We start from the raw sequence: 22378 nt of genomic DNA, 5'->3' as shown, positions 1-22378 counted from the left end.
CACCCAGCGATGCGGGGAGAGTCTTATCCAGCCTATGTATTTAACGTATCTCATGATCTTATAAAATGTAAAATGATGCATATAATACTTTTAAATTATTTATTAGTACAGAATAATGAAGATAAACCTGAGTGGTATGTTAAATATTTTCTCATTTTTATGTCGAACGGTAATTTATAGACGGGCATCTTTTTGGATACCTAAATGGGTCTTAGGATTTTGCAGTCGTGTCCTTTTTGGACAAGCGTCATCTTTGGGGGTCTCTTCTCAAGTTTGGACCATTCCATTCAGACCTGTGCATCGTTCTTTGGCAGGACACGTCACCGTTGAGAGAGAACATCGGGGACTCAGCTGGCATCAACACAAATAAAACAAAATGGTGAGACAATACATCATGCGCTTGTAGTTGTTGCGCTGAAAGGAAGCGGCGCAATAATAACAAATCCGCGTTTTGCTATCTGTTAGCACGCCTTCTAGCCTTAGCTTAACGTTTGTGTACGTGGCTTCCCCACCAACATATAACTAGTTAACACTAACTTCAAATCATGAATTACACATGATACATATGAGGCTGTTAATATATGCAACTAGATAGCGGGTTTAGTTCAACTCACTGTACAATATCTGCAGCTTTTTAAACCACTTTCCCCCCCTCCATTTCCAATAAGAGTAATGAATTGCATAGTAAATGGTGAAATTGTCTCTCTCTCTTAGCCTGGACCAGCAATAAGTGCAACCAGTGTGGGGGCGTCCAGCCGTTCCCCCAGTAAGACGGTGGCCCCCCGTGCAGCAGGCTCCACAGTCAGACAGAGGTACACACGCAAGCTCACAATCATGGTTTTAAGTTCGACCTAACAATTGCTGAATATCCCACACGAATCATAACATGAGTGGATGTTGAAGCAGGGATCCAAACGTCGATGATTGTGAAAAAGAAACAAAATTTTTAATCTCTAGTAAAAGAAAGCTCATTGGTTGGCACTTAAAGGTGTTATTTAAGTTATCTTGTGCACAAACACCAATTTTCAAAGACTCATAATTGACCCCTCAACTCCTGAGCTGGTGAAATATACGCTGGCCTGATGCCCTTTTACTGACCACAGTATATCTTTATCTATTTACCAAAAGATTAAAACACCAGATAGACGTTTTCACTTCTGGCGTGAACAGAGTTTAGTGTTAATTAATTTAGCAGCCTTGACTATCAGCATTTTCATCAATAGCTTTTTCATTTTGATCACATGTTGCGCTGAGGACTTAAAGTCATTATCATACCAACAGGCGTTGCTTTGTTCCTCGTTCTATTTAATCAGGCTGTTTAATTACAAAGTTGTTTTGAGGACACTAGAAAAAGGACAGGAGTCAATAGATTACATGATGAAAGTTGTGACATGTTCTTATAATAGGGAAAAAAGATAAGGGGGGAAATTCATATTGAATGGAGGTTTTTTTCTAAAGCAGAAAAAAATTTACGTTAAGAATTTTTTCATACAATTGTATCCTTGCAAATTTATGACTTAATATTATGTCAAGTTTGAAAATGTTTCATGGTAACTTTCCTGTCAACTATATTCTGTAAAATTCTGTTAATTCTGACATGTTTTAGTCTTTTAAAATTAAGATTTTTAGTAGATTTAGTTGACATTTTTGGCATTACATTGCAACTTTGTGGAAATGTGACATTTGTAGTAGTAGTTCCAACTTTATTTTCATAAATTTGACCATTACATGTTGCCATTGCAATGTGTTTTTCAACATTTATGATCAAATTGTGGTCAGAATTGTTCAATCTTATATTCTTTTCATATCATGGCATAGTTGGTAGAAACATTACAACTTTATCCTCAAAAAGTAAATCAGTTGTTGTCACAATATCACACCCATCACCACTTGCCAACAATCAGCCAATATTTCACAAGTTCTGCCAGGATATGTAAATGACCGAGTACAACTGTCCATTTGTGTGTTCCACAGAAAAGCAACCAGCAGCGGTACCCGCAGTGGTGGCAGGACCACATCGGCTGGTACCGGGGGAATGTGGCGCTTTTACACCGAGGACTCGCCGGGTCTCAAAGTGTAAGTATATTGTCAGAAAATCTGCAACCATATGACCTCACCAGTATATAAAATATATTCATACCTAATGTTTGACGCATCATTTGGGTTGGAAATCAGGCAGAAAAGTCTGATAACTTTCTATTCTGAGCCAAGCTCACTTCCCATTATAAAAAAAAATGCATCCCATCTCCCCATCGCATGCGGCGGCGCCGGCTGATCGATGGCGCCGCGCTGCTTATCGAGTGTGTGTCTCGGGTGTGGAAGGAGGGCACACTCCTTGTACGCCGCTGTATATCGAGTGCGCGTTTGTTCCTGCGTTAGACACCGCTCGCAGAGCTTCATTAAAGGATCCACTCTGAAAGGTCAACTCAATTACAGCCTTCTGACAGGGGCGGGGGAAAGGCGAGGGATTGAGGGGGCGGTTGGCATGGCGATCCCCCCCACCCCCTGCCAAATCCCCCGCCTGGTCCCTCCTTCAGAGTTGAGAGCCCCTTCCTGGTGTCAGGGGCTCATCAATAAAATAAGCCAGCACGGCCCAAAGACTGTGCGGCGCACTTGAAACCTAATGAGGAACCATTTCAAAGTTGTCAGTGAGCACATTTGTTTGCATGTTTGCCAGTTTCCAAAGAAGCGCTCAACATGCACTTTGAGGGCTGACACTTGATCACAGAGTGATCAGCTTGGCAGGAACTGAGTGATTCAGAAAAGTGTCAACCTGACATACAATATCGGTATAATCAATCTGTCATGTTTTGCGAGGTGGTAGTTGGAGGACCCCAAAAAGCAGGGAGGCAGGGAGGAGCAAAGTGGCTGACCAAAATGTATTTAACAAAAATGTAAACGGGAATACATCGGAGAAACTAACTCAAAAACTCATTCAAATAAAGTCCAGCACAAGAAATCAAAGCAGCAAAAACCTAAGACAGAAAACAAAACATGACACGTGCACGCAGCAACAGCAACAATCACCCGACACCGAGCGGTCGACACCGGGAGTCCATATAAACAATCTAATGACACAATGACCAACAGGTGTGCAGCTGCAGGCGGAGCCCTACACTGCCACCTGTTGGTCACAAACAGAACCATGACACAATCGTTATAAAATGATTCCGTATGGGCTAGTACTTCAGTGGCTCATTCAATGACATACAGGCAAACTTCCAAAGTTGAACGCACTGAATTCTGTGATGCTGGTTGTTCCAATTACGAGCATGTATGTAGGAATATGGGGATTGGTTGCGAGAACAGTCGGTGAAGTGAGGCTGACAAAGCGATGGAATAAAGGATTACAATATCCAAGAAAGCGTCTTTAACGTAACGCAGAACATTACACTTTTTACTGTAGTAGGAGCGGAAGATGGCCAGCTTTTCCTTGTAATCCGCCGGATGTTGCTTCACTATGGTCATTCTTGTCCAATAGATGGTGTCGTTTCATTAAACAAAAGCCAGAAACACCTTGAATTAGTTGATGTTGAATTCTCTCGCAGCTGCTTGATTCCCATGGTCCTCCGCGGAACTGGTAGCTTGCAGTTTGAACTCTGCTTCCTGAGCAAGTCTCTTCCTCTGTACCATTTTCGGGATGTTGTTTTACACAATGCACGTATTATGTACACGTACTCGGGGTATGCCGTTGGCGTCCTCTTTCATGCACACACTTCCCAGTTTACCATCCGTATGCTGTCCTCAGTTAGGTCCGCCTTTCTTCTATATAAGTAGCGCGTCGGCACAACATCAGTCCGTCACACAACAGCATTCACAGATTTTGGACACAAGGCAACCCACATTTTTCGACGCCCCAACTTAAGTGCGGCTTTTGGTCGAGTGAAAATACGGTATGGTAGTATATGTATGGAAAGGTTACTTTGTGTATGTAATATGTATTTTTTATTTCTGGTTCTCTGGTTATCATATCTGTACAACTGCACACTTTTGAGACTCCAACCCCCCAAACCCAGCCCGAGTAAAATCCAAAGTCCATTTGAGGGCTTTGACTTCAGAAGTAGCACTTGATGTTAACTTGTGATGATGATTTATGGCAGGGGTGCCCAAACTTTTTGGATCGAAGATCTACTTTTCGACCAACTAATCTCCCGGGATCTACCCTTACCGGCGCGTGCATGCGCGCGCACACACACACACACACACGCACGCGCACGCCATGATGAGAACCAGCCTGAAATGGAGGCATGCGACACACATTTGCATCCTGTTAACTATCGTAGCTCACACGTACCGTTTTAAAGTGCTTCCCTGGACCCTCCTAGAATCCTATTCTTTGCCCGTGCCGTCGGTGAATTGTACATGAAGCAAACTCTGAATGAGAATCATGACGATAATGGATAGAGCGCAACAGCTCTGATCACAAGCTGCAATTGCAAACTGCTGAGCGCTAACAACTTCCAGTGACGTAATCGCGCGCCACCGTAAATTTAAGATTTACATGCTTTATCTTATTTTTTTGAATATTTTTTGGGGTGAAAATGAGACTGATAGGATGATTAGGGTGCAGCCTACGTTAAAATAAAAATATATTACTAACATGTACAAAGACACACAAATGTTTGTTTTTTTTCTCCTCGACAATCCTCGGTTCTACTTGGGACCTGTCTTAGATCTACCGGTAGATCAGGATCTACCTAATGGGCACCCCTGATTTATGGTGTACTGTCGAGTCAGTCAATATGAGTTATGAATTTTTGACTACACCCTGTCTGGTTCTTTTGGATTCAGTTCTCAAATAGAATTGCACAGGTGAGGCAAGGTGAGCTTGACATATATTTTGTGCTTGGAAGTACACACGTACTTCAGGTTGTACGTTTCCAATCCATGCTTTTGCATAAATGGATGTCATGTCAATGTTTAACAATGTTTTGACTGTGATTGCTTTACACTGGGCTCCTTTCAAGTCAAAGGAAAAGCAATGAGAAAGAATCCAATCAGGCTGTCTTTCTAAGCAGTAGTTGGTCACTTTTTTAAAAAAAACATTTCCCCTCTGTTCAAAGCCATATTGGCATAAGCAGTGCAGCATTCATTTACAATGATGGACAAAACGTATTGTAAGTGACTGTATAAATCTTACTACCAATGCCTTGTTTGTTTTCTTGTGTCAGTGGCCCAGTGCCAGTGCTGGTGATGAGTCTGCTCTTCATTGCCTCCGTCTTCATGCTTCACATCTGGGGTAAATACACTCGCTCTTAAGGCCCAGCCCGACAACTTGTGACCCCGCACCTCGCCATCTTAACACATCGTACCAGGACCAAACCCCAGATGACCTCCTCCAGCTTTGCCACGCGAGCATGTAAAAAATGGATTTTTATGGAAGACGTTTTCTGCACTCGCGCTGTCATTCAGGTGCCAGTTGTTTCAAATGCAAGCTAAATGCTCAGTGCAAGCGCTCAAAGACAATTCAGTTGACTCCAGGCAACCCAAAATGGTTTAATCACTTTTTTTCGATGAGCAGCATTTTTTTGGGCTGGGGATAGGTTTACTGAACTAAACTTATGTTGATTAAAAAAGGAGCACTAGATTCCATTATATCAAAAAGAAAATACATGAAATATTGAATTCCATATGTAAAAGAGAATACACGAAATCCTGGAGAAAAAAAAACAATGTACGCAACATGATGTTCAATACGGATAGGAAGAAGTCTAAATGATCTTTTTCCAAACCACAATTTAAAAAAAATATATATTTTCACAAGTCTCCAGTTTATTTGCTGAAACTTGTCAAATTCAAAGTGATCGTACGGCATGAAATAAAGGGGGGGGGGGGGAATTTTGAATTGTCGACACGCATGAAATGTGTACAAAATGTCATTTTTACTGTACAAATAAAAAGGAACAAAAACAAAGTGTTTGTTTTTCTTTTTTGACTAATTTGGTTATGTTCCAAGTTGAATGCGATTCAGCAAGAGTGACGACTGAAGTACCGCTCAAGTTCCTCTACTGTGACGTTTTGCTTAAAGGCATAATTCTTGGGATTCCAAACTGTCAGTGTCGCTTCATGATAGCCGCAGAAAATGTTAAATGTAACAAACAAACAAGGAAGGAAAAAAAACACTTAAAGTCAATGAATGCCTATTCCAAAGACTACTACTGTGTCTCTCGCGGTCACAATCCATCAGAATGTTGCTTGTTTATTTTTATTGGTGACATAAAATCAAAGGATAAAATGATCAATGCATGTTGTAGTTCAGTGCAGCTTTTATGTTCAAAAGCAGTAGGAAGAAGTAGATAAAAAATTATCGCCCAAACCCTTGTTCTCTATTAGCAATCGTGAATACAGAAGTAGGTTATTCATGTAGTTAAAACCCAAATAAAAAGATCATTTCAGCTGAGGAGTTCTGTCTATTTGGCTTTTCAGATAGTATAAAAGTCCACCCTCCACCCCAAAAAAGACACTATTCATACCGGTAGTTTGAGCCAGTTTAGCAAACATTTCTTAATTTCTAATTTTATAATGACTTAATGTCCATCCATCCATCTATTTTCCGATACGCTTATCCTCACAAGGGTCGCTGGAGCCAATCCAAGCCGTCTTTGGGCAGCAGGCGGAGGACACCCTGAACCAGTTGCCAGCCAGTTACAGGGCACACACAGATGAAGAACCATCCGCGCTCACACTCACACCGAGGGACAATTCAGAGTGTTCAATCAGGCATTCCAAAGGAATGTGGGGGGGGAGGGGGCAGAGTACCCGGAGAAAACCCATGCAGGCCCAGGGAGAACATGCAAACTCCATACAGTGAGGCCGTACCCACGACCTCTCCATTATGAGGTCGATGCGCTAACCAGTCGACCAACGGGCCGACCATGACTTAATGTTAAGTACAGTATTCCTCAGTGTTTGTACTTTCACCTCCTGAGGGGGGCACTGCAGACTATCCTCAGAATCTCAATGGTTTTATACACAGAGCCACCATGGACATATTGATTTTTATTTTTTAGTATGCTGACGAGTTAACTTTTTCCTTCATGTCCAAATGCTAATCAAGCCCCATCAGTATCTAGTGGTCATTTATCCTAAAATGTGGTTCAAAATCAGTAACTACGAGAACTAACCAAAACTAAAATGTCTTCACATACATACACAACCAAAACAGCTTCAGGGTTTCCCCACCGCAATTTTGAGTGAAAGGGAGAATACGAACTGTACTCAAGTGTGCTATGTTTTGTCATTGGAAAGGCAGTTGAAGCCAAAGCCTCATCACCGGGATAGCAGTATGTTGCATATGAACCCACCAGCTGTCATAGCACGTGCATGCGTGTACGTGTGTGCGTGAGCGTGTGCACGCACGCTTGTTGCTTGTGTTCAACGTCGCTCTTGGGCCCTGTTGATTAATTCATTCAGTTGCTATGGTTCTGCTTTCCCAGAGGCCTCCGGTGTTCGTGGCAAACTCGACCGCTATCCTGCCGCACTCCCGTTCCCCTATCTCCGCGCGCGCGCGCACACACACACACACACACACACACACACGCACACACACACACACTGAACTCCACGGCCCAATGCACGGTGGCACAACACGGCACTGAGCCAGAATAATTCAACATATCAATTAAATATGGAGGAGCTGTGGCTAAGCTGTCCCTCGGTGCAAGGACGGAGTCCAGGCTGCATGTGCAGCGCTGCGACCTGTCGTCGTAAAATCCCGGCGACATCGTCGATACTCCACTGGTGGCTGAAATCTATTTTAGCAAGCGCCTCATTTTGAATATGAAGCTTTTGATTGCCCCCATGATGTTCAGCATATCACACAAGATCTTGTCTGTGAAAACGGGGTGTTGGACAATTTAATACAAACGGCGGTCAACCTTTTTTGCCACTAGGTCAAAAATGTAACTCAAAAGGTCAAAAGGTCAAATGTGACAGCTTGAAATTATTTTTATTGCCATTCTCTAATGGAAATGGACACAATCTTTTGTAGGGTCATTCAATGTTAACATTTTAGTACAATCCACATAATATAACACAAATTTATGAAATATATATCTTACACGGAATATCGGGTGATTGTTGTATTTTTTAAAAATGTACATCGACGTAGGAAATAAAGGATTTGTTGATTACAAAGATGGCAGCTGACTCCAATAATGCTCATCACTATCCGTTGAGCCTTGAGGCTAATGTTAGGCAAAGGTCAATCTATTTTAGCGAAAGAAAGCCAAGCTGTCAAATATTTTGGGTCATTAAATGAAATGGCCTGTTTTATTTCCGCTTGCCTTTGCGCACACAGTTTTAAGGCCGCTTGAGTCGTGCGATGACAGTTAAACCTGACGGACGCTCATATCATGTCTTTGCCACCGCATCCAAAGTTTCTATATGCTCTGTCAACTTTATTGACTCATTTTAGCGTACAATGTTCCCGAGGTGCACAAGTGCGCTTTTAAATGCCACACGAGGTTGATCAACATTGACATGAAGAATATTATAATATCCTGCTTCGGGAAATGAATACCACGAGCAACTAAAGGCACGCTGCTTTCAGTCTCTTACAGGCCATGGTGCCATAGTTAATTTTTTAAAAAGTTACTGAATACTTGATTTTTAAAGTAATTAAATTAGATTATAAGTTTATTGAGTAATTGAAGGCCACAAAAAGATTTAAAATTGTCTATAGATGTCACAAGACATCAGCAAAGCACCACATGAAACTCCCCAACTTTGTTCAATACAGTTCCCTGGTAACCAAGCTGTCACGGGAAGGTGTTAAAGCAATAGTTTTATTTCAGACAGAGCTTTAGCCTGAGCATAGGAACTGTGAGTTTGTCAGCAAATAACGAAGAATAATAAAAAAAATTCTAAATAAATAAATAAATAAAATCTGTGAATAGCCAGATCCACCAATTGCAAATATACGAAGGAAACACGAAGAGCCATCATGCAAGTAGCCAAGAAAACCTGAATTGTGTGTTTTTTGTGCGTGCGCTGTAATAAACTTAATTACTTCAGATGAAGAAAACAGCCACTCAATACGTAACCATGTTATTTGGATAACAGCGACTAAATGCATGCAGTTTTTTAAACAATTCATTGTATTTCTTCTTTTTAACCACCATAAAAGTTGCTCCAAACTCTGCGACGATAGGAAACTGCAGGCCCCAGCGTGGCAAGAGTTTAGATGAAATCAAAATGTCTGAAATAGTCGCATCAAGGTTTTTGTCGAGCCAGACAAAGAGAGCGTGAGAGTGTCAAACACCCAATAAAGACATGTTCAGTATGACATGTTTTGAATTGTGTCACATCCATCATAAGCACTGCTGACCACAAATCCTCCTCCCTGCGGGTGAACACAAGCAGTTTAAAGAGCTCAGGATTTGGGTCCTGTCACTCCCTCCATCCTGAGTTGAGCGTAAACTCGCTATCGTGCACAAATATGCCTCAAGTGTGTGTCTATATTTTTGAACGGATCACATGGTTGGTAAAGCATGGAACATGTTGGTGGGTGGGCTTGTTCGGCAACAGGCGAGCATAGGGAATTCTGAGGGATGTCACGTAAATAAAACGAGGCGGGGCGGAGGTGCGATCGTTGTTGGACGAGAAATGATGTTGACGCGCCAACTCAACAGGCACGCAACGACTTTGTGGATGTTGTATGATGTGGCATGCAATTAAGTAAATGCTGGCACTGATCTCACCAAAATTGCTCTGGGTTATTTGTGTGTCATTAAATCATAGTACAAGAAGAACGAACAGCAAGAAAGTTCAGATTACAATTTTTTTTTCTTAAACCTGTAAATCTGTTTACCATGAAATTTTAATTAAAAAACATATCGTGCATCTGGAACGGATTCATGCAGAGCTTCACTTTTTCTGCTTTTTTTATTTTTAATTGTTACTGTTACAACCCGAAATGTCAAGATGAGCCTACATGGGAAGTTTTGTCCATTATACTCTTCAGCACCACTTAAGGTCCATTAGGTTGGCTGGGAGTGTCTGGGCACATTTATTTTCAGTTCTCTTCAGAGATGTTCTACCGCACACGCGACAAAGTCAAGGCCCAGGGGGCCAGATCTGGCCCGCCACATAATTTTATGTGGCCCGCGAAAGCCAATCAAACATGGCAACTTCCATGATGCTTGCCAAAATATGTAGCAAAATTTAAAATTCTCAGATTTGTCAGAGAGACATTTTTGGCATTTTGTTGTTACAGTAACTTTAACAATAGTTGCATAAACTGTTATTCTTGACTTCATCATATGATTTCAGTCACAATGGCCCTTCCAAGGGAAATGGTCACTAAAATGTGGCCCGCTACAAAAATGGGTTTGACACCCCTGTTCTACCAGATTCAAGTTTGGGCTCAGGCTGGGCCGCTCACGAACATCCACAGAGTTGTCTTGAAGCGACTCCTTTAATATCATGGCTGTGTCCTTAGGGTCCTGGGCCAACTGAAAGCTGAAGCGCTGCCCCAGTTTGGGGTCAAGAACACCCCGGAGTTGGCTTTCACCTGGGTTGTCTCTGTACATTGTTGCATATAGTCGTCTCCCAGTTGCTGTCAACCCCGTGCGTCACTGTAAGGACGGGATTGGTGAGGTGATAAGCAGTGCCTTGTGTTTTCCTCCAAACGGAATGTTTAACATTCACACCAAAGAGTTCAGTGTTTGTCTCATCAGACCAGAGAATTTTGTCTCCTTCAAGTGCCTTTGGGCAGACTCCAGGAAGGCTGCCATTATAGCTTTTTCTAAGAAATGGCTTTCGTCTGAACAGTCAACCAGACATGCCTGATTTGCATATTGCTGCAGAATTGGGCATGTCCACAGAGGAACAAAGGAGCTGTGATAGAGTGACAATCAGGTTGTCTGTCACCTGCCTGACTAAGGACCCGATAATCCATTTAGAAATAAAGCGAACAAAATTTGGAAAAAGTGAAGCACCGTGCCTACTTTCCAGACGTGCTGTATTTGTTGACAAGGCAATGCTCTGTCAACAATTTTAAATAGCCCCTAAAACCTGACTGGCAAAGCAATGAAAGCTTTTTTTTTAAGCCATTGACTATAATTAACAATAATTGTCAGAAACCACAACAAAGTGTTTTCGGCTCAACGTCTCCAAGTGCAAACCCAACACAATCAACTTATGTCACGAACAAACAACCTGTACCATCCTCCCACAGCTCCTCCTTGAAGTTGTTTGTTCAGCAATTTTCTGAACAGCTTATCCTCGCTTGTGCCACGTGTGTCCTGGCGACAGCCTATCCGAGCTTGCTTTTTGTGACAGGCATGCAGGCTACACCCGGAACAGGTTGCCAGCCATTCCAAGTACACAAATAGATGAACAATGATTCACACTCACATTCGCACCTACTGACAAGTTATAGTTTTCAATTAATGTTTTTGAAATGTGGGAGGCAACCAGAGAAAACCTACGCATGAGGCTCGGGGACATTGTGCACCCACAAAGCACACCTTGCGACTAAAAATATGCATGTCCTTAATTTCATAACACAAACAGTCCAATCACACATTTGTTTGTGAAATTGTGCAAAGTGGTATGGCTGAGCAATTAATCAAAATTTTAAGTATTAATTTTGATCAATAACAATCAAAATAATTGTGATCATTATTGTTTTTTCCATAATTGCCCAGCCCTTCAGAGCAGTTCTAACCAGAACTTGTCAGCCACCTTTGCTCCATGCGACTTTGCTTGCACTGCCCTCCAACTTGTAACTGAAAATGAAGTAAATGCCTACAAAGTTGCCGCAAACACAAATCCTGTTCATCGTCATCCTGTCAAGGTAGGATGTTGCAGCCATTAGTCAGAGGGTGGAGCACATTGTTCAGTGGGGAAGATTTTTATAAGTGGGCTTATAAAAAATCTGAGTCAGGCTTATGCCATCCAGAATCACTGCTATGTACACTCTATGTGGGTCAAGTCAAGTGGTGCGTGCGAAATTACTGAGCCTCCCTCAGACAAAATGTAACGTATAATTATAATACAGTTTGATTACGTTGTGCCACCCATTGTCACGTTTGAAGCAATGGAGCAGTATTGAGTTGCAGATCCAGGTGAAGCTTCAAAGTCAAAAACAATTTGCCGACACTCCAATTTTGTTTTCACTTCAAAACGAATATATATACAGTATATATATATATATATATATATATATATATATATATATACTTTAATAAGGAATAATGGAAACTGAATTGTTTACCGTCTCAATCTATCACCATCATAAAAATAGGAGTCACTGTTCAGGCGATGTTTTGAGTCATATTTTAACATCCTTATCTGTCAAGAGAAGTTAATTTTATTTTAATCAAGATAAGAAAACCAAAACAAAGTGGAACTACTTGCGCTTTGGAGATGTACAAGGCAGTCAGATGCTTTCATTTTGCCACATTCGAGGCATTTTCACCATGTGCAGCCTTTTTTTATTTATTTATTTATTTATTTTTGCTTCAGGATATCATCCCAGTGCATATTTGGAAGTAATTGCGTAATAGCCAAATGGGAGGTAAAAGGCTGGTTGGTGTATTGCACTCTATTGACACTTTGAAATCACCTCATCAGCCCCTCTCCTGTTGGATGCGCCTTCTGATGTCACTGTGACGTTTCCCTCAAATTAAATGCTTTTGATTTCAGGGAGACGTCGTCGTACGCAGCCACCTTGCACTCATCGGTCGGTCCTCGAGCCTTCGTAGCACATACACACTGAATGGACTCGCACGACCACTACACGTTGCCAAGTGTAGTGAGAAAATGCCATAAATTCCGTTTTGGGTTCAGTGGATATCATCAAACTTATTTGCATCACCAGAAGAAAAAATGAATTTGCTGTACTGAAATGAATTATGATATGATTTGTTTGACTTCAGAGGCATATTTTCCAGAAATGCTTGCTTTTAATTCCAAACAATCGACTTTGAAGGTTCCACTGTATTATGCTCCATGAGGATAATGTACATAAACGGGTCATGCAAAATAGATACAAATCTCCTTTAACATTTATACAAATGCCAGCATGTCAAAACCATCATATCAACCCATAAACATGACCTTCTGTTCTATCAAATTGTTATTTGGAACAAATGCAGTCGAGCTCATTTCCATCTTTCCTACACATCCATCAAACTAATTTGATGATTAGGTTTTAGACACCAATGCCATTGTTGGACCCTCAGCCGCCTGTCACTCACTTTGGAACAAGACGGTATCGCAAGGGGATAATCTAATGTCTCAAAGATATGCACTTTTGACCACCCAGCCATACACTGTCAAGAATTTCTCGCTAAAATAACGCCTTTTTGTTATATATAACGCCAACAATGCAACTACTGTAATTTAGTTGACCAGTATATTACTGTATTTTAACTAATATATAACTAATATAACTATAGGATAACATTGGCTAATGTGATAATTTGACACAGCTCTTTTCAGTACTGCATTTTCGATTATGGAACATGGCGGTAGGATAACCATGTTATTGTATTTTAAAAGAACACGCCAGTTTAGATATTACATTTGCTATTTAATAATAACAATAATAATAATAATAATCATGAATCATATTTATATGGCACATTTCTGTAACATACTCACAACAGTGCTCACTACGGATACATTATTTATGTACGAACATATTCAGACTGTGGTGTCGTTCAACTACGTATGTAGCCACAGCCACCCAGGGGCAGGCTGAAAGAAGCGTGGCTGCCAGTGTGCGCCTTCGGCCTCTCCAACTGCCAACAAACATTCACACCCAGCCATACAGCAGCCTGAGTGGCACTGGAAGCAAGGTGGAGGAACAACACATGACTTGGACAGAAGGAACAGCGAGATTTGAACAGCGGATCCTCCGGTTACTGGACGACCTCCTGAGCCATGCCCCCCCCACCCCCACACCACCCCATAATTTGCATTTAATTCCTATGAGTCTCCACAAATTAAAAGGGAGTTTATGACATACAAAGCTTTTGAAATTCTGGACTGAACAGCAAGTCAATCTGGGTCCATGGCCATTCATACCTCAGGTTGATCAGCTGGAAACACCCACATGTCCTACGAACATGCAAGAAGTCACCTTCTTGTATTTTAAATCACGTACCTTAAGCCTATCACAAACGCTTCCAGCAACATTCACCGGCCACTATTCTCATGTCAGTGCCAACTGAAAAAAAGGAGCACTTGATGTATTCATGGGAAAATAGAGCAACATTGTCAAGTTTGATAAATATCTGGTGTTCCCCCCTTTTTTTATTTTATATGTAGTGTATTTGTCAAAAAGAGTGCGCCTGCAATCCCCATAGTTAATTTGAATGCAAGGCGAATAATGAAGAAGTGGTGTTAATTTATATCCAGCCATCCATCTATTTTCTGTTCCGCTTTATCCTCAGCCGTCTTCAGGCAGTAGGCGGGGGACACCCTGAACCAATTGCAGGGCACACATAGACGAACAACCATCCACGCTCACACTCACACCTAGGGACAATTTTGTTCAATCAGCCTGCCATGAATGTTTTTGGAATGTGGGAGGAAGCCGGAGTACCCAGAGAAAACCCACGCAGGCCTGCACATGCAAACTCCACACAGGGAGGCTGGAGCTGGAATTGAACCCGGTACCTCTGCTCTGTAAGGTCGACACGCGAACCACTGGCTCACCGGGCTGCTGTTACCGGTAATTTATATGTAGGGGGTAAATATTTAAAGGTATTATTGTTGTTGTTGTTTTTTTTAACTACAGCAAGACACTATTCTAACATTGGAATATTACAACTACTGTATACATAGATGTATGTGGTTAAAAGACGGTTACACTATTCTTGTCGCTTAAACAACAGATTTAACTGTTCAAGTACATGGATTTCCTCATGTAGACCACACTAGCCTCAGTGACCTTTTCCCTCACACATGCGTGACCCCTCTCACTGGCATCAAGGGGGCCCACGTCAGGCCTGGTGATGCCCGTGTGACTACCAAAGTATGCGCCGACAACTGGACTGTGATGCTTATGACCTGCCGGCTGGCCTGGAGGGTGCTCGTGGAGAGCGGGAGGTGGCGCGCACATGTGGCGGATCTAAGCGTGGCCTCCGAGTCAAAATGGCTCAGGTATCAGCCTTGTGCTTTCTAATATTGAAGACAACTTGTCAGGGTGTGAGTGTTTGTAAGTATATTTTTAGGCAACTATATTTTCCAGTCCTTGTGCAGCTCCGCAAGGGGGAAGTGACAAAGGCTACAGAGGCATGAGGGATGGGCTCTGGATGATCAAATAAAAGCAACTTCTAATACAACAAGTGACGTACAATGTATCCTGACTTAGCGTGGAACTCAATAAAACTGAAGAGCAATTCAATATTCCTCATTGAAATTAATTAAAACAATCTTTTTTTAAAGTTGTTGTTTTTGTTTTAAATGCCACTGCATTGAATTTAAAACAATAATAAAATAAAATAAAAGAGAATGTTAACAGGGTCTGCCATTAAGCCTTTCTGAGTGGTAGTCATTTGAGGCCATCATGACCCAAGTTGTGGTGGCTTCTCAGTTTATCTACTTGTTTTCGCCTCTCCGGTCTGTTTACAGAGTCAAAATGAGCAGCATCTAGAGTAGAAAAAAAGGAATTGATATGTTATGAGTCATTTTCTTGGCTTGTTCACGTGTTCCTCTGAATCAAAACCAGCCCACACTGTATAAAAATATTGGAAAATAAGATCAATATTATGGATGGACAGCAAAAAGGTAAACTAAAGCATGAATCATGTTGCCACATGGTAGCTGCGCTCACGAATGTGGAACACGTGATTAGGATCTACATATGAAATCTTACACATGCTCGTTTTAGACTTTCAGCTCAGAAAAACACAGAAATTATTTACCAAACATCATTTGATTCATCCACATGACTTGAGCACACCAGTTACCTAACCACATATAACATCATGCAACACACAATATTCTTTGATAGCCTTCCAGCAATGTCAAAATATGTTGCAATTCCACTTTAACAACTAGGTGAATCGGCCACGCCTTCAGATTTGCATACACTGCTCTTCCTGCTTCAAAGCAGTGTGTTGATTACTCTGCAATAGCACATCAAAGCAATTTAGTGTGTGCATGCGAGTGAGTGTGTGTGCGTGTGCGTGTGTGTGTGCGTGTGTGTGTGTGTGCGTCTCTCTTTTTCTCTCTCTCTCTCTCCATCCATCCATCCATTTTCCGATCCGCTTCATCCTCACAAGGGTCGCGGGGGGTGCTGCAGCCTATCCTAGCCGTCTTCGGGCAGTAGGAGGGGGACACCTTGAACCGGTTGCCAGCCAATCACAGGGCACACAGAGATGAACAACCACCTGCGCTCACACTTACACCTAGCGACAATTTAGAGTGTTCAATCAGCCTGCCATGCATGCTTTTGGAATGTGGGTTGAAACTGGAGTACTAGAGAAACCCAAGCAGGCACGGGGAGAACATGCAAACTCCACACAGGAAGGCCGGAGCTAGAATCGAACCTCTGCACTCTGAGGTCGACATGCAAACCACTCGACCATCAGGCCGCCATTTCCAGCCTCCCAATTTTCTGGAATTCAGCATAAATATGCCCCCCCCCCCCCACACACACAAAATAAAATCTCAATGCAAAAATAGGGCAATAAAGTGGATATGCATTACTAAAGCTTTCCTGTGTTGCTTGTTAAGCTGGAGAAGGGGTACAATCAGTGTAGTGAGAAGTAACTGCCACGCCAATGCTCACCAGTTGCTTACATAGATGGAGATCAGGAGAGTCAGGAAAAGCCAAACCAAAGACTATCTAGTGGGGGAGAAAAAATGCAGGCTTGCAATTTTTTTCCTCACGGAGATTTGTCACGGTGAATGACTGATGAGGAGGGACAGTGGCCGCGTGTGTGTATTAGATTTGAGCAGTTTCTGTATTTATTATTAAGCAGGCGAGAAATACAAGGGATCACAGGAGCTTTATGTGTTTAGCGTGCGCTGCTAATTCATTTATGAGGGCGTTTCATATTGATGACTCTTTTGTGAGTCAGTGATTTGTAGGCACACACAAATGACTTTGATTCCACGACAAGTTGTTTTGAAAACGTGGCAGTGACCTTTCCAATTAATTTTCTTTTCCTCCAACGTGATTTCACAGTTACACTGCTTTGCCACCGTGAGTCACAAATTCACAAGGCGGCATACAAATATGGTGAAATCTGTGCGTATGTGGGATCCACGTTGTCGTCGGTTGTCATGTTTAATATTGCGCCACGGCCACTGGAGCTTTATTATTGATGAGATCGATGCTTGGATTGAGCCAATCCAGAAATGCAGGACAACCTGATGCCTTTGGGCTCTTTCTGCCCCCCCCCCTCCCCCCATTATGCCTCCTCCATTTACCTCACAATATTATCTTCTTTTTTCCCCACTGCTGTATTCAGACAGTTGTGAACTGTAAGTGTTCACCTCAAGGGGTGCGAGGCAAGCACCACTGGCCCCGATGCTTTGACGGACAGGGCTGTGAAGACACCTCCCGCAAAATGGGAGAGGAGGGTGGCCAAAGGCGATATACAAAGTGCCAGACAGCCTAGAACTAGCACGGAGGTGTAAATACTGCAATCTTGTCAATAGATGCACATTTGTTGATTTTGCCCTCAAGCGATTTTCTTCAGGACTAATACAGATCTCAAGCATTCACCTTTTCTCTAATGATAAAAAATAAAATAAAATAATATATCACATATTTAGAGAATATTTTTATGATCATTTGGACACATATCTGACAGATTGCACACAGGATAAGTGTAATTTTTTTAGAAGAAAATTGCCCATCTTGTATTTTATGAAAACATGGTTGTAAAATAATTTTTTGAATGTAAAGAAATAAGCAGTTTGTGCATCATGACAATTCAGTGGGGATTCCGCTGCTCATTCTGCTGGGGTCAGCATGATACCTATAAACACACTAAAATGTAGATATGACAATGAAACACAGAAGACCATCTCACCTAAATCGCATTTTTCTAAGAGGATGAAGAAAATATGTCTGTATTACAATGACGGCAACATCAACACTTGTGGCGTTAGCTTGTCGGTGGTGTTTACCATTGTGTGTTAAGCATTACGCTTGCAGAGTTATGTAAAACTAAATTGTTGTTTTGTTAAAAACAACAACAACAAAAAACTTGTAATTAAAATTTTTTTTAAAACTTCAAATGGGAGTGGAAATAAAAAACTTCAAGCAACTGGTCTCATTTTTGAAGAATTGCTCAAGGCAAACTGATGCTTGTTGTGAATTTCACTGCCACAATAGCTCCCGCTTGTTGCACAGGTTATTTTGCCTGCAAAAATCAAGCGATGGCTCATAAAAAAAAAAAAAAAAATCATTTGTCAGGTAATTCCTAAATCGAGGTACCACGACATTAACTCCAAAAGCAATGCATTGTTTAGGGTTTCTAAAAAAAAATCCCCCTCCCCAAAAGAATCCTAAACAACATAATCTAACACGTTCGTTTATACACTCAACAGTCCAAAGAAGTGGTAGGAAATGAGGGAAAACACTTGTGTGGGTGGGTGTACCACCAACAACTACATGGTCAAATCATAACCACTTCAAACCACTCAGCCAAAACCAAGGCAATGACCTTGTAAAATATTCTCTAATTTTTGCACTTATTCCAGATGATGGAAAGTTTATTTTATATTTCAGAGACGATTTAGCTTTTGAAAAAATGATCAGAAAGAATTGTTGTCTAGCTATGCAGTGCAATCTGCAATCATCAACAAAATGTTCAATAAATAATACATGCCTGATGGTGTCAATCACAATTCACTTTTGGATTAGCTCTAATTATGTTGTGTATGTGCACCCAATAACATGGTGGGTATATTCTTGTCTGTTCTGTCAGTTGAGCTTTCTGTGTAGAGGCGAACCCTCAGGGGATAGACTCACCAGCAATAGGTGAAAGATCTAACAAAAAAAGTCTCTGTAAAGTGAAACTAAATGAATTAATTAATGAATTTGACACAGAAGTGTGAAAAAACTGCTACATTTGAATTAATTATAAAAAACAGGTATATAAAATTGTGACAAATGAAGCCATTCTCTCCGCTCTCAGAAACTGTGGGCGTGCCCACCGAATGCGCTGAAACCCACACACTGCCAAGCTACCAACTTTCAATCAAATTCCACGAATTACAATCTGGAAAAATGGATGATGCTGGACAAATCCAGCATCATTCTTATGCAAAGACATAACTACATGTTTAAGGCACAAAAATATGTCGACTTGAAGCCTCAGGTGGCTGAAACAGATCCCACTGGTTCATCCAGGGCTTACCCACACCACAAATACGAGGCACGTTACAGCAGCCATGCACTGAATAAAAAGTACTTGATTTTGGTTGCACATGATTAAAACGTGTGAAGATAATACATATCATTTGATTATTTTTGAGGGAAACATGGGGAAATTACATAGGGTTACCACATTTTAATCATGCGCACCCGATGTACATGTTCAAATTAAGTAAATCAAGCGTTCCAGCACAAAGCCCAGGGCTAGGCACTGGCCGTCATTTTAAAACACCCTTCTAAAACAAAGTGTAATTGCATTGCAATTAAAAAAAAAAAATAAACACAAAATGCTGCGCAAATTGCTGTGGCTGCATGTTAACTATATGCCTTTAAATGGTAGAGTTGCATGTCATGTATCAGGGCACTCATGTGTTTCTCCAAGCATTCAATCGATGGTTGAAAGCCGTTTTCAATTATCGGATAAAAAAACGATGCTAAAAAAAACACACACACATTTCATTCGAGTGGGTATTCCTGTGACAGCGAGCTAGATACGTACATTCCTCCAATACATTTACAATACAGATGGACCCTGAGTGAACACTACATTGGAAAAATTAATAAATAAATAACGCATCAGATAAAAATGAGCAATCTTCACTGAATGATTTATCCAGACGTCCTTCCTCTCTTCCTGTGTGTCACTTTAAGCCACAACAGGCTTTCACAACTACTCAAAAATAAGCCTCACTGACGCCAACCACGACTCTGAGGCCCTGGGAACTACAACTTGCAATGGGAGACATCAGTGTGTCAAACATTTAGGCTGCAGTGTCCCGTGAGACGATCAGTCGAGCCGGGCTGCGTACAACTGCGCGTGGAGGCCCGGCCGATGATGTCAGCACGCGGGCCGTCGTGATGGTCATCTGCGGTTTGGGACTGCAACGAATGGCGGCGGCTGGGAAAGACTCCCGAGGGAGCGCTGGGAAAGTGGCCACAAAAACGGAACGGGTGAGGTGGGTGGGGGGGACACCCTGGGTGCAGAGTTTTAAAAACAAAGTGATGATGTTCTCTTTCTGCGTAGTATTGTCATATGCAGTTGCTAAAATCATCTTGCGTGACGCTCTCACACCACCCACCATTTATATTACAATGGAAAAGCCTGAGCTGAGTCAGACCATCATTTTGTGTGTGTGCGTCTGGGTGAGTGTGCGTGTTTGTGGACAGCGAAGAGATGCAGGCAAAGCAAAAGGCAGCTGAGAGGGTTATACACACTCCGACATGCTTTTCACTCTTAACACAGTCGAGGATAAACATCGATTTCCTGGACTGACGTTAACACCCCTGTTGAGTAAACACGCACCTTGCTCGGAACGGCGACAGCCGACACAGCGCTGCTCCTGCACAGTCGGCTGCGCTCGCGCATCTCCAGTCGTCCGCTGAGTGCTTGCAGGCCCAACAAACAGAGCCACTTCAGGGTTCATGGCACTTTCGGTCTGATCTCCCCACATCGCTGCAAAACATGGAGAGCAGACGCCTCTATTGTCGTGTGCGCATTACTAAGACTTTATTTAGTGTCATGACCCACAAGGAAAGAAGCTGCGGGACATTTCTTAGCCTTCTTGTAAGGGATTTGTTTTATTTTATAGCAAGAGTTCCGTAATGGACAGAAATAAATGCCAACTGAGTCAGTCCCAGACAAACTGGGTAGCCACTAACGCTACTAAAGAATTCCTCACTTGTTCTACAAACCTGATTTTGTTTTTGCATGTGTGTGACTGTGAAAGCGGTTAAAGATAAATCTTTAAAAGATAATTGATTGACGATTGACTAAAATCCCACATAACAGGTGCTATATTACATGTTTAAATTTGAATTGATTTCCTTGGAAGTGTTAGTGGAAGGGGAAAACAAACTGAGGAAACTATTTGTGATTAACAGAAAGTAAATCGATTGAACTGATCATTTTTGGGAAGACAGCAGCTGAATAAAAGCTGTTTGATTTGACTCATCCCAAGTGTGTGACAAAATCAATGCGTTTAAAACTCTCACATGATCAACGACTTATTGGTTCCAACTTTTCTTTGGTTTATATCAATGTGATGCATTTCTCCATAATGGTCCATTTTATTTTGTTTGGGGGGGGTCCAACAATTTGTAATATTCTGGTAATATTTAATTGATATTATTATTAAATGTTTCTCCAAATAAAGGCCTCCTCGAGATGTTCATTTTAGATTGTGTTGGTGTTTCTAATGAAGTGGGTATCATGTGATTTCCTTTCGAGATATGAGCCGCCGTTAAGCAGATTTTATTTATTTTTTGCTTTGACTGCTGAGCAAAAATTTGAGATAAACACGCTATATTGTCACTTCATAACAAGCAACACGTTGGCACATGATGATTGATTCTTCAAGCTGTTTATTGCCACTCGATGTTGGAATTTGCTGTCAAGTTAATCATAAAGCAATACATGTAAGACAGATATTATAACAATACTCACAGACATATTATACTAATATTTTCACAAAGCTTTCTTGTTCGTTGGGGAGGCTGGAACACATTAATGGCATACCCATTCACTTCAATGGGCAAAGATGATTTGAGTGTTTTGAGTCAAAAGCGTGGGTAAACTTGTATCAAAAGGCACCACTGTGCTAGTATTTAAGTGTATATCGTGTGTGTGTGTGTGTGTGTGTGTGCGCGCGCGCACATACGCACAGGAAGTCACTGGAGGATAGACGTGCGGCCTTTGGCAGCGTAGTGCCCTGTGCATTCACTGGTGCCATCTGATGCTCATGTTTGTGACGGTGCAACAATGCGCGGCGGATGCTGAGAAAAGATCTGCCAGCTATAAATAGGCTCCTTGTTACAGAGGCACACTGCAAATATAGTCGCTTTGCGTAGTGTCACTTTATACCACATCACTAACCAACCTCCTCCACACACACACACACACACTAAGGCAGTAGCCAAAGTTAACTGGACTCCCCTTAACGACTTCATTATGGCAGAGTGCGTCATGGGTGGAAAGAAAGACTTGAAAAACAGGAAGAAAGGGAGAAGGAAAGAAAGGAAAGACGGGGG

General features: G+C 41.7%; 2 protein-coding genes across 2 annotated transcripts in view; one reads left to right on the top strand and one right to left on the bottom strand.

The window, feature by feature from the left end:
* The window catches only part of alg2 (ALG2 alpha-1,3/1,6-mannosyltransferase), a 74126-nt gene that overhangs the window by 5638 nt on the left and 46110 nt on the right, over window positions 1–22378 (bottom strand). Inside the window, exon 4 of the mRNA XM_052066105.1 lies at window positions 20655–20804. The gene's annotated coding sequence lies outside the window, so the exon portion shown is untranslated. The remainder of the gene's footprint in view (window positions 1–20654; window positions 20805–22378) is intronic.
* Window positions 213–5914, top strand: sec61b (SEC61 translocon subunit beta). Its single transcript, XM_052066145.1, has 4 exons — window positions 213–379; window positions 715–812; window positions 1975–2076; window positions 5172–5914. Exons 1-4 carry the CDS (start codon window positions 377–379, stop codon window positions 5257–5259), a joined length of 291 nt encoding a protein of 96 aa, XP_051922105.1. The 5' UTR covers window positions 213–376; the 3' UTR covers window positions 5260–5914.

The sequence above is a fragment of the Hippocampus zosterae genome, chromosome 5, assembly GCF_025434085.1.
Source record: "Hippocampus zosterae strain Florida chromosome 5, ASM2543408v3, whole genome shotgun sequence".
Classification (NCBI taxonomy): domain Eukaryota; kingdom Metazoa; phylum Chordata; class Actinopteri; order Syngnathiformes; family Syngnathidae; genus Hippocampus; species Hippocampus zosterae.
Note: the sequence above shows the minus strand (reverse complement) of the source record. Positions and strands in the feature narration are given on the sequence as shown.